Genomic DNA, 12,998 nt, shown 5'->3' with positions numbered 1-12,998 from the left:
AGATCAAATTAATCTGTCTTCTTTAACATCTGAAGAATTCTGCTTGATCGAGCACAGAAGATCTGCTTCTACAAGTTCTCATCAATGCACCTCCACCAGCCAGCAAAACACCCATTTCCAAAGCTCAATAAAACAACAGTGAAGAGGCAAAAGTTTGGCTCCACAGTTTTTCCAAGTTCCAGGCAGACAGCATGGCCTCTTGACCAAATTTACTACTGTCTTTTCTTGGGACAAATCTAAAATAGTATTTCCACCACACACCCTGAACTGTGGTAAAACACAGATTGGATTCTGTAGCTGGGAGAGGTTTCGGCACTGGTTGTCAGGACTTGTGGCCAGCATCATCTCCAGCACAAATGGAATGCTTACATGTTCCTGGAAAATGCTGAAACTCTTATTTTCAAATTAATAACTCTTTAAGAGGCTTTTTCCAACCACTGGTCAAGCAAGCAATGGTACATACTTGATTCACCATCCTCTCCTTTACTAGCAGAGCCTGTGAAGAATATACTTCCATCCTCAGCAACAAGTAAGGCATGTGAGCCATCATGTCCAACAGAAAACTGAATAATCTTTGGAGATTTTGTGATTGGGAGTTCAACCCATTTGCCAGCTGAAGGGCCACCTTGTTTGATTCCAAGGCTCTGATATTTGCCAGTATAATAAATCTAGGAGAAAAAAGTTTATCAGTTTTAGTTATGACACAGCACTTCAAGCTTACATAATTCTCAAAGTTGCATGGTTTTTAATTCCTTTCATTTCAAAGCACACTGCACTCTTCCTGACTTTGTTTATGCCATTTCACTATCTCTGTCCCAAACCTATCAATTTTGACTTAATGGGGGAAACATTCTGATTAGATTCTTAGATTAGATTGTTTGGAATTGTGCTTTCTACTGAGCCACTGAGTGGGTTTTCATATATAATTGTTTGGCTAGATGAGTTGAACACACAAGAAAGAAATCAAAGAAACTACTCAGAGGAAGCATTTTAAAACACCTCACAAAAATGTCTGGTCTGTGTAAAAACAAGATGGTATCATAACAATAAAATCAATTGAAAATAAAAAAAAATTACTATATATTTTAATATGCTTCAATACATTTGTAAAACATGTTTAGTAAATGCACAGTGGCCATTGACTACAAAAATAACAGAGTAAGATATTTCACGTGAACAAACACAAAAATACTGACATGAACTAAAAAGTTTCCTTTAGAACCATGCAACTCAACAGCTCTAGAAAATTAGTACGTCAGCCTATGGGGCACCTGAGGCCACTTCACATTGCCTTACATATTGTATTTCCTACCTTAACAGACAATCTATAGAGCAAACCCAGGAAATGTGGTAATTTTATACTGAACAGGCAACTGTCTCCCTCAATGCTGAAGAGTTCTATTTGATCAAATTCTGGTACATACCATTAAATTCTCTTAAAAAATATTTACTCTAACATTTTAAGCAATCTTACTGCTCTGACAGCAGCAGAGCAAGGCCTTCATTCCAACAAAGCCATTGCAATTTTGAATATGTAATTAAGAACTATGTTTCTACAAGATAAACAGCATTAGTCTTTCACACTGAAGTTGAACCACAGTAAATAATGTAAAGAGTCACCAACAGTATTATTTCTAAATCTCCATGATTATGCAAATGCCGCAAAAAGTCTCCACTGAGCAAAACAACGTATCAAATCATTAAGAATAGGTTTGAAGAAATCAATTGAAACATTTGGATAGGGGAATCAATAATTCTCTAAAAGATCAGAAAAAAAATCAGGATGGGATTTAAATAAATTACTACAGTCAGACTGTGGAAAGTTATGAGGTGGTCAAATTTGCAAAGGTGCTAACACATCATTTCTAGACAGAAGACAGTTTTGTTTCCCAAATTTAAACAAAGCCCTTTATTGTAAGACTGACTGTAGAAATTCCTATAAATTCAAGTAATGGATTTCTAAGGGCTTCCAACATCTGAATGGTTGATTATCTTATTGGTTGATTGATTAGCTAATCTTTTTTTTAAATAACTATTTGCCTTTTAGGTTCTAAAGCAGGCTCTGAAAAATATATTCGAGTACAGTCATAAACACACATTCTAACATACTGAAAAGGCAAAAAAGAAATTATGGAAAATAATGCTTAAATTAAAAACCACAGAAATCTATTGGTGCAATTTGCTATTTACTACAGAACATTTTCAGTACCTTTCCACTAGCAGTTTTCATCAGTGCAAACTCTCTCCCAGCACCAAGGACAGCTGATTCCTCATCAAACCCTGTACCTGTGCAAGTAAGATTGTGTTAACTGAACAGTTTAACCAGGCAGTTTCACAGACCAGTCACCTATCCACCTCTGCTGCTCCATGGAGCCAAACATGCTTTTTCTTTTGTTCTGATAGAGCCAAAAGCAAGCTCAATAGAGCAAAAATACCTCAAAGCAAAGGCCAAGTGATCTTTTTTCAAAATACCTTCATAGATAGTAACAATTCTTCACCTCAAATTCTGATGCAAATGTGTTTTTCAATGTAATTCTTTCTCCCTTTAATCCAGTCAGTGATCCTTGTAAATTGTTGACTTTGACCCACAGCAAGGAGTTCTGCAGCTTATTATAAAGTCCAAGCTTCAAACAATTATATATTTATTATACAACTGAAGGAAAATACTGAAAACCATGAACAGTACGAGAGACAGAAAGGTGGTTCCAAATGGGTGTATGGATTTGACTCTGAGTCAAGTAATGCCTGAATGGTTTCACACCCCTCTCCATGTGTTTATTATGGAGCTGTACCTTCCTGCACATAGTAGAGCCAAAGGAAAATGCAATGTTTCAGCTCTACTGTTTGAATTATCAGGCTTGTTATTAACCTTCAAAGAAGAGAACTTACTGATAATGTGCAAATCTTTTTCCAGATCAAACAATGAGATGCCACAGGCATGTAAGCATTTTCTTGCAAGCTTAAGCTGCAGTTCTTGTTGCAATACTGGCTCAGTACTCGTAGCAAATATTCGCACTACAAAGCCATCCTGTAAAAAATACAAAAATCCACTTTATACTGTACAAGAAATTAATTAATTTACTTCTCAAGTCCTAAGTGCATCAACATAGTACTATTTCAGAGTAAATGTCAGAGGACACATTGATAAAGTAACTTTTATTATAATTACCACAGAGGAGAAAATAATTAAGTGGCCACCAGGACAAGCTGAGGTATCTTACTCCTTAAACTCATTGAGTTCTAAGAAAATGCTATGAACACTATAAAAATAGTAAACTGCTATAGAAATCTTACTCTTGCAATTATTTACATCTATGTTTAAGCCCTGAACTTCTTACTCAGAACTCAAAATTCTGCATGCAGAGTGACTGCTGTAAAGAGTAGCTAGAAGAGTTTTCTGTTTACAAGTGCAGTCATGTTAAAAAAAAACCTAACAGTTGATTCTGTTAGGAGGGAAATGGATTAATCTTGGTTTTTCTACCAAAATGTTTCTAAACATCTACAGTTGATGTTTAGCATCTGTTGCCAACCCAGTTTCAACCCATCCCTGTTTTGCAGATTTCTCACTTGAAAAACCACACCAGAATTAAAAACATAGTAACTGTCTGCTGAAAAAAATATAACCACCACTACAGTTTTGTCCCTAGTAGGAGCACTTTGAGTTTCTACAGCTTTGGCCATCAGGCAATTTCCACACAAAAATCAATTGGAATGTAGTATATTTCCTATCTCTTCTAATAAAACTGTCTGAAATGCTCCAATAAGTTCCAAAGCAATTACAGGAAATTAATAAAGAAAAAAAATTTTATCGTTAAGATCTACAAAGCTTATCCTACAAAGAACCTGTAGAACATATTATTCAACGTATGAGATTTTTTTCTTTTCCTGCAAGAGCAATGGAGTTTTTCTTAAAACTTATCTGAAAAATAAAAAAATCAATCACAGATCAAAATTGTGTGAATTAATAACGAAATACTGCATTTTTATGCACAAATATGGAAGTTTCTCATTATTTCTAGTTACATGGATTTCTTCCTTAATTGTGTTAGTGAAGAAAAAGCCAAACATGAAGCAAAAAGGAGGCTATAAATATTGTAAAAGAAAATCCAGTTGTAAAACTTACATCTCTAGATGCTGCTATTTGATTAATATATTCTCCATCTGTGAAAAGGATATTCTGCCCTTCAGTATGACAATCTGTGAGAGAAATATGAAGTGCACTGCATCAGTTTATATTAGCATACATACATACACTGATCTCTGCTTCTGTCTAATTCATCCTCACTCCAATCAGATCATGAGAGTTCTACTTTGTCTCAAGTGAGACCATACCATTCTGATAATGTGTTATTTTACATTAAGATGTCCTGTCTCACCAAAAGCATGTAATTCTTCTTAGCTCTTGTAAGAGTTATTAGAGCACTTTCCAATGTATGAAATGTGAGTGGTTACACCCCAATATTTAACTGCAAAAGAAAGGCATTCACCTTTCACAGGTAGTCACCTCTGAAGCATATTTCAAACTATTACAACACAAATAAATTCAAATTTTCCAGGACTATTAAATCTTTCTCCTTTCCCAAAACCTTTTTTTAATATAAACACCATTATCTTCAAAGAAATGTCTCCTTGCTCCAGCACATAAAACCTACAGAAATGAATTAATCATTGTTTTCATTATTTATCTCATTTTTTCACAATTTATAAATCTCACCAACTATTAACTGAAAATCTAGGAGTTTTTTGAAAACTATGAAGTATATACTTGAATACATCACTCATTAATTGAAAATAGCTCAGATAATTGCAAGAAAATGGGAGGGAAAGAATTCTATCCAAATTAGGAGAAAAAGAAAAATACCATGCAAGTTTAAATCTACGTCACTACACAATTTCTTCTTCTCTTCCTGCAGTGCTGATGGAGCTACTGGCAAAGAGATTGATATCATATGGTTTGTGTTTGTCTCATTGATTACACACAGAAAAAAGACCTCTTCCAAAAATACTATAGGACAGCCACTTTACACTCCAAATATTTGCTTCATAATCTGAACAAAGATCCAGTATTAACATTTTATCAAATAAATTTAATGCTAAATGGAACATACTTAATGTCTTTCTAGCATAACCAGTAAGTTCACTGGATTTTTGCTACCTAGCTAAAGCACTAAAATAATACAGCTGAAAACACCCCTTAGAAACCCACTGTTTACTTTTTCCTGATACACTGCCCAGTCCAATATAGTGTCTTAATCAGGAACAGAACATGCATTAAAAAGCCCTCAGTAGCTTTCACATCTGGAAGCAAAACATCAAAAGCAGACAACATTCCTTCCCCTTAGAGCACAACCAGGCATGAATCACAGAAAGTAAGCAGCAAGGATGATGGAGAAAGGCAGCAGAAACACTGAACCTTGAAATACTGCTCTCTCAAAAATAATCTTGGATTTAACAACCAAAGGCAGTCCACGCTACTAATTCTCTATGCTGCAAAGTCATGTTAGTCATAAAAGAAGTACCAGTAACTTGATGAGAAGTTCCAAAACTAACCTAAATGACATTTCTCCAAAGGTTACAGGAAGCTGGTAAGCATGAAGTTTCCTTGAATGACTGAAAATTACATGCTCACACAAGCAGAACAGCCAAGGAAACAGCACATTCTGGCCACCAGTGGGTCCATATTGCACTACTTAGCCTATTGCTTGAGTCACTTCAAGAAAGATGAGTCTCCTGGTAAACATTTCTGGGGGTTGTTGCTATGTTTGGTAGATCTGCTCAAAGAGGAAATCTAGAACAGAGGTGGTTTTTTTTTTGTTTTTTTACATACATGCTCTCCAGAAGACTTCCTAAAACTTAGCGCTTGCTTAGCTACCAAACAGGCCCAGCATTAAAAATCAAATCATTGGGAAGACTAAAAAATGTAAGACAAATGGAGTATTTGGAAAAACTAGTATAGTGTCTCAGCTAGGAAGAAGCTTGTATGATCAATTCTAAATCTTATTCAGTCTGACTTTGTATATTACTATGGGGATAAGGATAACCAAGCATTCTGTCTGAAGACTGCTATAAGAGAAAGGGTTTATATACCAAAACCACATAACTACAGACACCTTTTAATCACATCCTCCTAAGGAGCTTCAAAGGAAGCCTCTGTGAAGCATCACCTTCCACATTCATATGCACATTCTGCACCTGCTAGGTGTGATTTGAGATCACTTAGGCTACCCTCAGTTAGCAGTACTTTCCACACTAAGGGAATAGTCCTGAGCCTAAAACACTAATTTGCAATTTCAAAGAACAATAAAACCATATACCATGTGACTTCAATTTATCCAGCTGAACACAGAAGCTGTTTTAAGGTATGCAGTAAGCATCACTGTTGTAAGAAATGGCAAAGATGAAAACCTCTGTAAATTCAGGTCTAGTCATCTAGTAAATTCTCATGGAATTCAGACATTCTTTTATGATACATGGACTGAGAAAACAGATACTCAGGTACAGTGTATAAATCTGGGCAAAAGGCTCAGACACAAGAATGTTGACACACAGCCTGGTAGTTCCAGAAACAAGGCTGGATTTGAAAGATTACCTTTCAGAGTGGAAAGACTGCCCTTTTAAAACAGAAGTCTATGGCTTCAAGAAGCTGATGGATCCTACTGTCTGAGAAAGGAGAAAATAATGTTCCATAGTTCTCTGACTTTTCTAAGGTCATGTGACTTCTATCTAGGATCAACTTCTAATCCAATCTCCTAACTTCCTATGCATCCCATGTATGAATAAATTCTAATACCTTTCTTTAATGCACTATCACCAGCCCAGGCATTTGAAAGAGATTAATTCCAGATAGAGCCATGCCTGAATATCATCCCAACTAGGAGCAAATATTTGCTGTGTTCAGCTGTTAGCAAGGTCACTGGCCTCTAGTTCTATCCAGCATGGCTTTTCAAAACTAGAACAACTTGCAAGTCACCATAAGATTGCAGTGAGGCAGCCACTACTATTCAGAATTAAGTACCTACTGTTTTCCTCAGGTCAGACACCTTCCCCCTACCTTCATTTCATTTTTTCTAATGGGAAAGGAAAATAACCAGAAGTGGACCTCCTGGAATTTGTCCCAGGCAAAAGAACAAGGTCATATCTTCTCATAATAACACACTGATATAAATGCATAGAAGTGCACAAAGCAAAACAGCAAAGTTCAAGGACTGAAATACAATGGACTGGAGTTACAAAGAACATCTAACATCTACTCTAACACCATCACAAACCATACAAAATGCAGCTGAGAGGACAGTTTGAGAAATTTCTGAATGGGTATTCCCATTGGGATTTGCTTTTGCAAATTGTTGAGAAGGCACACACATTTGATTTGTACCTTTTTACAGTATAAATACAAGGCAGTCTTGCAGAACGACACTTGTCACTGAGATTTGCAAAAACAAGCAAGAGCTCCAAAGGGTAGACTTTAAATGTGCTCAAATCTCTCTCAAGACTTGCATGAGGAACACTAATTTGTTTACAAATGGTAACATAATTAAGGACATCAATGAACCCTACTGTGTAAGAAGCTGCCCTGAGGTGAACAAAGCTGAAAAACCACTCTGAAAGGCAGTTTTTCAGGTCCTTGAATGTGCTCTCACTGAAATACCTCTTACAGCCACCACAAAGAGAGCAGCTTAAAAAGATGTCCATACTTTAAGGATGTGCAGAAGGATGCATGGACTAGATTCAATATTCAGAACTTGTTTAAAAAATTGCTGTTTGCATTTTAAAGACAAAAATCCTAGAGAACTTTTCTGAGGTTTCAGCCCGTGCTTTCTTATTTATGTCAGGATGAAACAAAATCTTTCTTGTGATCTACAAAATAAGCCTGTCATTGTTTGATTAAAAAATATTCTTGTGTCCTTCTGCTATTTATCTGTGTAGCTAAGAACAGATGGATTTCACTAGAAGGCCCTTAAAGCATGTTCCAGGAACATTCTTATTCTCTAAACAGACTGAAGTTATGAGGCTCCTCTGAAAAAGGACAACAAAATGAACACAAACAACCCCCCACAAGCCAAACAAACCCCACCCAAAACCCCCAAAACAAAAAAAAAATATTCTCCCAACAAATCAACCAAAATTCACCAGCATGGTCCATCACTGTTCATTAGCTGCCTTTGCTTTTTGGATATATTTTTACCCTATTAAAAACAAAATTGTTTTGTTCATAGTTTATAACTGCCTACATGTAAGAAATCCTGGAAACAAAGTCATACATGAGCCAAACATGAGAAAGAAAAGAAAACTTTTAGGAAGAAATTTAAGCTCTTGTAGTCTTTAAATTAAGATATTCACATATTATAAAATGTTGCAATATTCTTCCAGCAACTGGAGTAAGATGCAAGGCCTTTAAGTGAAATACTGAAGCTGGTCTGAAGCGAAGCAAAGTCATAAAGCAATCTATCTGTGGCCTGAAAAATCTCAGTATCTCTTCTGCTTGCCTGAAAATACAGAACAGGGAAACAGCAAACTCCACCAAATTGCTCTCATCTGGAGGTTCTCACCTGGCAAAGCAACTGTACCGTCTTGTTCCAAAGTTTCAGGGTTTATTCTTATGGCTGTCATACTGTGATTATTCGCATCTCTGTATAATAAATAGCCCTGGCAAGAACAAAAAAAATATGTGGGGGTATAAAAATACTCCTAAAATACATTAAGAGATATTAAAAGGGGAAAAATGCAATGATTATTTTAGATATTGCTTTAAAATAATGGAAGCCTTTTACATCAAATGATGATCAACATTTTTTCTACTAACCCAAATTTTAACTAAATTTCTTATTAAAAAACGGAAATTTGACTCCCTTCCTCCACTTTCTACATGCCATAGATTAGCATGCTGAAGCTTGTATACAACTTTTGAAGCCCCACATTTTAATTGTTATTTATATCTGTATACAATTAGATTTAGATTTGTGTGTCCACTTTTCAAATCAACAGACTAGTCACAGGAATACCAGGAAGGCAATAGATCATGTTGTCCTATATAGAAGAGCAATCATTAATGCATACTAATACATGCATTAAAACTTAGAATAAAAAAAGTATTCGTTAACTACTTTGACTCCCACACTAAGACAGTTCCTTCCATTGAAACTACTGGATAAATAAATCTTGGCAAAATCCGGAAACACTTTCTTACATCCACTGACATGCACATACATCAGAACCACACAACAATTGACTATACAGACTATAAACTGATGTGCAAAAATATATTTTGCAAAAGTCTTTACAGTGACAACACAAAGCAAAGACACTCCATTATTCCTTTCCACAGACCAGTGATTACAGGTCCATCATCCTCCATAATTTAGAAGCCAGTACAAAAAATTTTGTTTTTTATAAAGAAAGCCAAAGCAATTATAAAATATCCATGTAAGCTTACTCTAAGGCAGGGTCAACTTAAATTATTTATGAGGGATAAGGAGGGCTGCACATTTTATATTTTAAGTATTCACTTACCTGAGCATAACCTAACCAAGACTTTTTTTCTTTTCTGTTTTTGATGCGGGATGTAGAATTGTATATATGGCCCTGAAAAGCAAAAAATTTCCATCATTTAACAAATACCAGAGTGAAAACTCAACAATCATTTCCCATCTAAGAAATATCTTCAACCATATTGCAATGTGAAAATTCTAAGAAAATGTTGTCAAGTTGTCATAGAAATCATCAGAAAAATTTACACAAACTGTAATAGAACTGATGATCAATAAGCTATGTAAGATTGCCCATGGAAACATCATAAAAGTTAAATTAAAATACTAAGTATCACTCATCAGACAAGAAGCAGACACATTACCCTCACTGTCCCACTGTATCCAGAGCCAATTTTGTAAAGTCCATCTTTACATAAGAGATAGAGGAAAAAACCATCACTCTGAAGTAGGCACTGGTCATCTTCATCTACAGATATTTCTTTCAATGGCCATTTGTGCATCAAGGCTGCCTTTTTTATTCCATTACTGAACCAGTCCTGGATTTGGATTTTGCCCACCAGAACTGCCTGTACACTCCGCTGAAGAGAGTTTAAAATGGTTGGCACCTAAACAGTAAAAGAAAAAGTGAGTGAAAAAGATGAAATTTTTTTAAAATGTTGTACCTTCTGTCCTAACTCCAGCTCAAGAAAGACCAAGAAATACCAACTCATCCCAAAAATAGTGGGGGGGAAGGTAATTAAACAACACATCTTCTCAGAACTCATGAGAAGTACTCATTTACATAAATTCCCAGATACAGAGAAGTTTTAGTGCAAGACCTGAATAGTCTGACAAGCATGGCTGCCATTATTGGTGAGGATTGCAGAGATTGCTTGCAATGTCCTTCCTGTCTCTCCCCAGGCAGCCACCAGACTGAAGAGGCAAGCACAGGAAAGCGCTGTCAAGGACTGTCCCGTGCTGTCATTCATTCCCGTGCTACGGACTGTTATTTCCAAAAGCAGCTGGAACAGAGATTCTGCAGATAAAACACAGCCATTGCACAGATCAGTCACAAAATCATACAAAACAATTTCACTATCAATGGGAAAATAAAATAGGAAAATACATGATATCTTTCCTCAGCTATTATGTTCAGAGCTAATTTCAGACAGAAAAGCATCTTAAATGCACCTGAATGATCCTTAACTTTTCTTCTTTTCAGCCAGAAAACATCAAGTCTGGATAATCACCAGTGGAACACATTAACAAGAACTGGACCAGAAAGTGTTATTATAGTAGACACTATTCAGTCTACCCCATCACTGAGATGATGTGTAGATCACTTGTCTACTCTTTATGACCATTACCCATGTTGAAGCACAACCCACTTCATAGGAACAAGCATTTCAAATTGAGGCTTGAAAATTATTTTGATCATATGCCTCTTTCCAAAGACTGTTTGGTGGCTGAACTTCTCTAACAGGTGTGAACAGAAATCCACCTAAATTTTCCCAAGAGCTGATAAAATTAATCACTAGGGCAGTAATCAAAAAGTTTTCTTTGCAGCTTTTTAATACTCCATGAATCAATACAAAGTAAGTTTTCTGCAGCAAATTACAATCTTTGGAGATGCAATACTGTTAAGTCATAAAACATGAAAATATACATGAAGTCTAAAGACTTTTTAAAAATTGTCTTTAAACAACTCAGGCTACAGCCTAGACTTCTCTGCTGTTCTATCAACAAACATGGGATTTTAACTTAAAGGATATAGTCAATCATGCTCTCAAAGGCATCAGAAGTTCAACTTTTACTTTCAATATCATGTAAAAGAAAATTAATTTTCAGGGAAACTTTGGGATGGCCAGGAATTGTGACACTCTGCTTAGCAGCTCCACATAAATTACAAAATTAAACATCTAAGCTATAGACCACAACAGCAGATTACAAGAGAAATTCACCGTAAAATTGTACTCTTTCCAATAAGACCAAGTATTTTATGTTTCAGTAAGAAAGTAAAACTCAATTTTTTAGGCTGTGATGCTCTTTACTTTGTTTCAGTGAGGAAGTACTCCATACATGCACCATAAGGACCTAACAGGCCAGAATAGTCAGTCAGTTGAGAACAAGCATGTTACCATCTCACAAATACTTGCCAAGAACCATTTTCTTCTGTCCAACACAATAACAGGTGTATGTTAATAAAAATACAGTAAGAGATGAGATTACCTAGGACTTCAGGAGGCTCTGACTGCAGGCCTTCTGGTTGCTGACCTTGGAGCACATTAAGTAGGGCTTGTAAGCTCCTGAGACACAAGGATGGATGAGAAAATCTCGTCTCCTTTATCAATTCAAAGACTTCACACAATCCAACTTCAATGATCTAAAGAAGTACAGATTTTTCAGAACAGATGTCAATACAGTATTTTTAGATCTTCATCAAAAAAGTATATCCCAGTGTTCACTAAACAAGAGAATTACTCAAATAAAACTTGTAATATAAGATACAATGTTAAACCAGAATCAAAATCAAGAATCCACCTATACAATTATACCAGCAAATATTACATGTAAGTCAGCCACTACATAAAAGAGCATATCTAAGCAGACTAAGTTTCCTGAAAGAATAAGGAAGCTTAAAATTTTTGCACAATAAAAGGCAAACTGTACCTCTGAGCCCTTCTAATTTCTATTCAGTTCACTCTTTGACAGTCTTCTTTTTCCTTGCTCATTAACGTGAGCCAGCAAACTAGAATGGTCCTGCAACCTGGCTTCACATCCTGAATAACAATACATTTGACAGCTGATACTGGCAGCTCTAGAACTTTCTCCTCCAAAGCCTCTGAGATTATTTTTATATTGTGACAAAAACAAAGATTAATTGCTAGTCACTAAAACTCCACATGTACTCATAAAAGACATGCATTAAGCCAACTAACAGAACATGTTTAAAAGCCCTGTTAGAGACATCTCTAACTTTCCCTTTTAGAATTCCTGGCTATTCTGAGATTACAGTCATGCTTCTCTTCACTGACTGCTCCCTTGCACTTCTTCTCAGACTCTGTGTTTAATAATGATGAAGATGAAAGAGAGGAGGTTAGCACATTACAAATAAGCAATTGTATCTTAAAAACTTCACTATGTCTTTTGGTCAGGAGCAGAGCCCCCATAAAGTATTTAACAGAGACTCATCCCTGAGTAAAATCTAAGGAAAAATACAGAAATGCGAAAATAAATAACATCGTTAATGCAACTGCCACCCATGCTTATAACATATATTCTGGAAGTCAGCTCTAAATTCTACTGGATGCCTTGCAACTGTCTTTGCTGACCTTTAATTTGATTCCCATCTTTCAGAAATTATTTTACCATCTATTTTTTCTTGAAGGCAGGACAAAAACATAACCAAGTCAAGTCCTCAAAGCACAACAGCAATTTTCCTACTAATTACACCTTACATTTCACATCTGCAATGGAGTAGGGGGAAAACAGATGCATGGAATCTACAGTGAAAAAACCTGTCAACATAAT

The 12,998-nt window shown here is 35.8% G+C and overlaps 1 protein-coding gene across 1 annotated transcript in view; it reads right to left on the bottom strand.

The window, feature by feature from the left end:
- MYCBP2 (MYC binding protein 2) overlaps positions 1 to 12,998 on the bottom strand; it is a 174,321-nt gene that overhangs the window by 125,804 nt on the left and 35,519 nt on the right. Inside the window, 9 exon segments of the mRNA XM_036387571.2 lie at positions 464 to 668; positions 2,210 to 2,286; positions 2,890 to 3,028; positions 4,124 to 4,197; positions 8,550 to 8,646; positions 9,511 to 9,582; positions 9,851 to 10,093; positions 10,307 to 10,503; positions 11,697 to 11,850. Of these exon segments, the coding sequence (XP_036243464.1) occupies positions 464 to 668; positions 2,210 to 2,286; positions 2,890 to 3,028; positions 4,124 to 4,197; positions 8,550 to 8,646; positions 9,511 to 9,582; positions 9,851 to 10,093; positions 10,307 to 10,503; positions 11,697 to 11,850 (1,258 nt within the window).

This window comes from Molothrus ater, chromosome 2, assembly GCF_012460135.2.
Source record: "Molothrus ater isolate BHLD 08-10-18 breed brown headed cowbird chromosome 2, BPBGC_Mater_1.1, whole genome shotgun sequence".
NCBI lineage: Eukaryota > Metazoa > Chordata > Aves > Passeriformes > Icteridae > Molothrus > Molothrus ater.
This window is presented reverse-complemented; position numbering and strand designations above follow the sequence as displayed.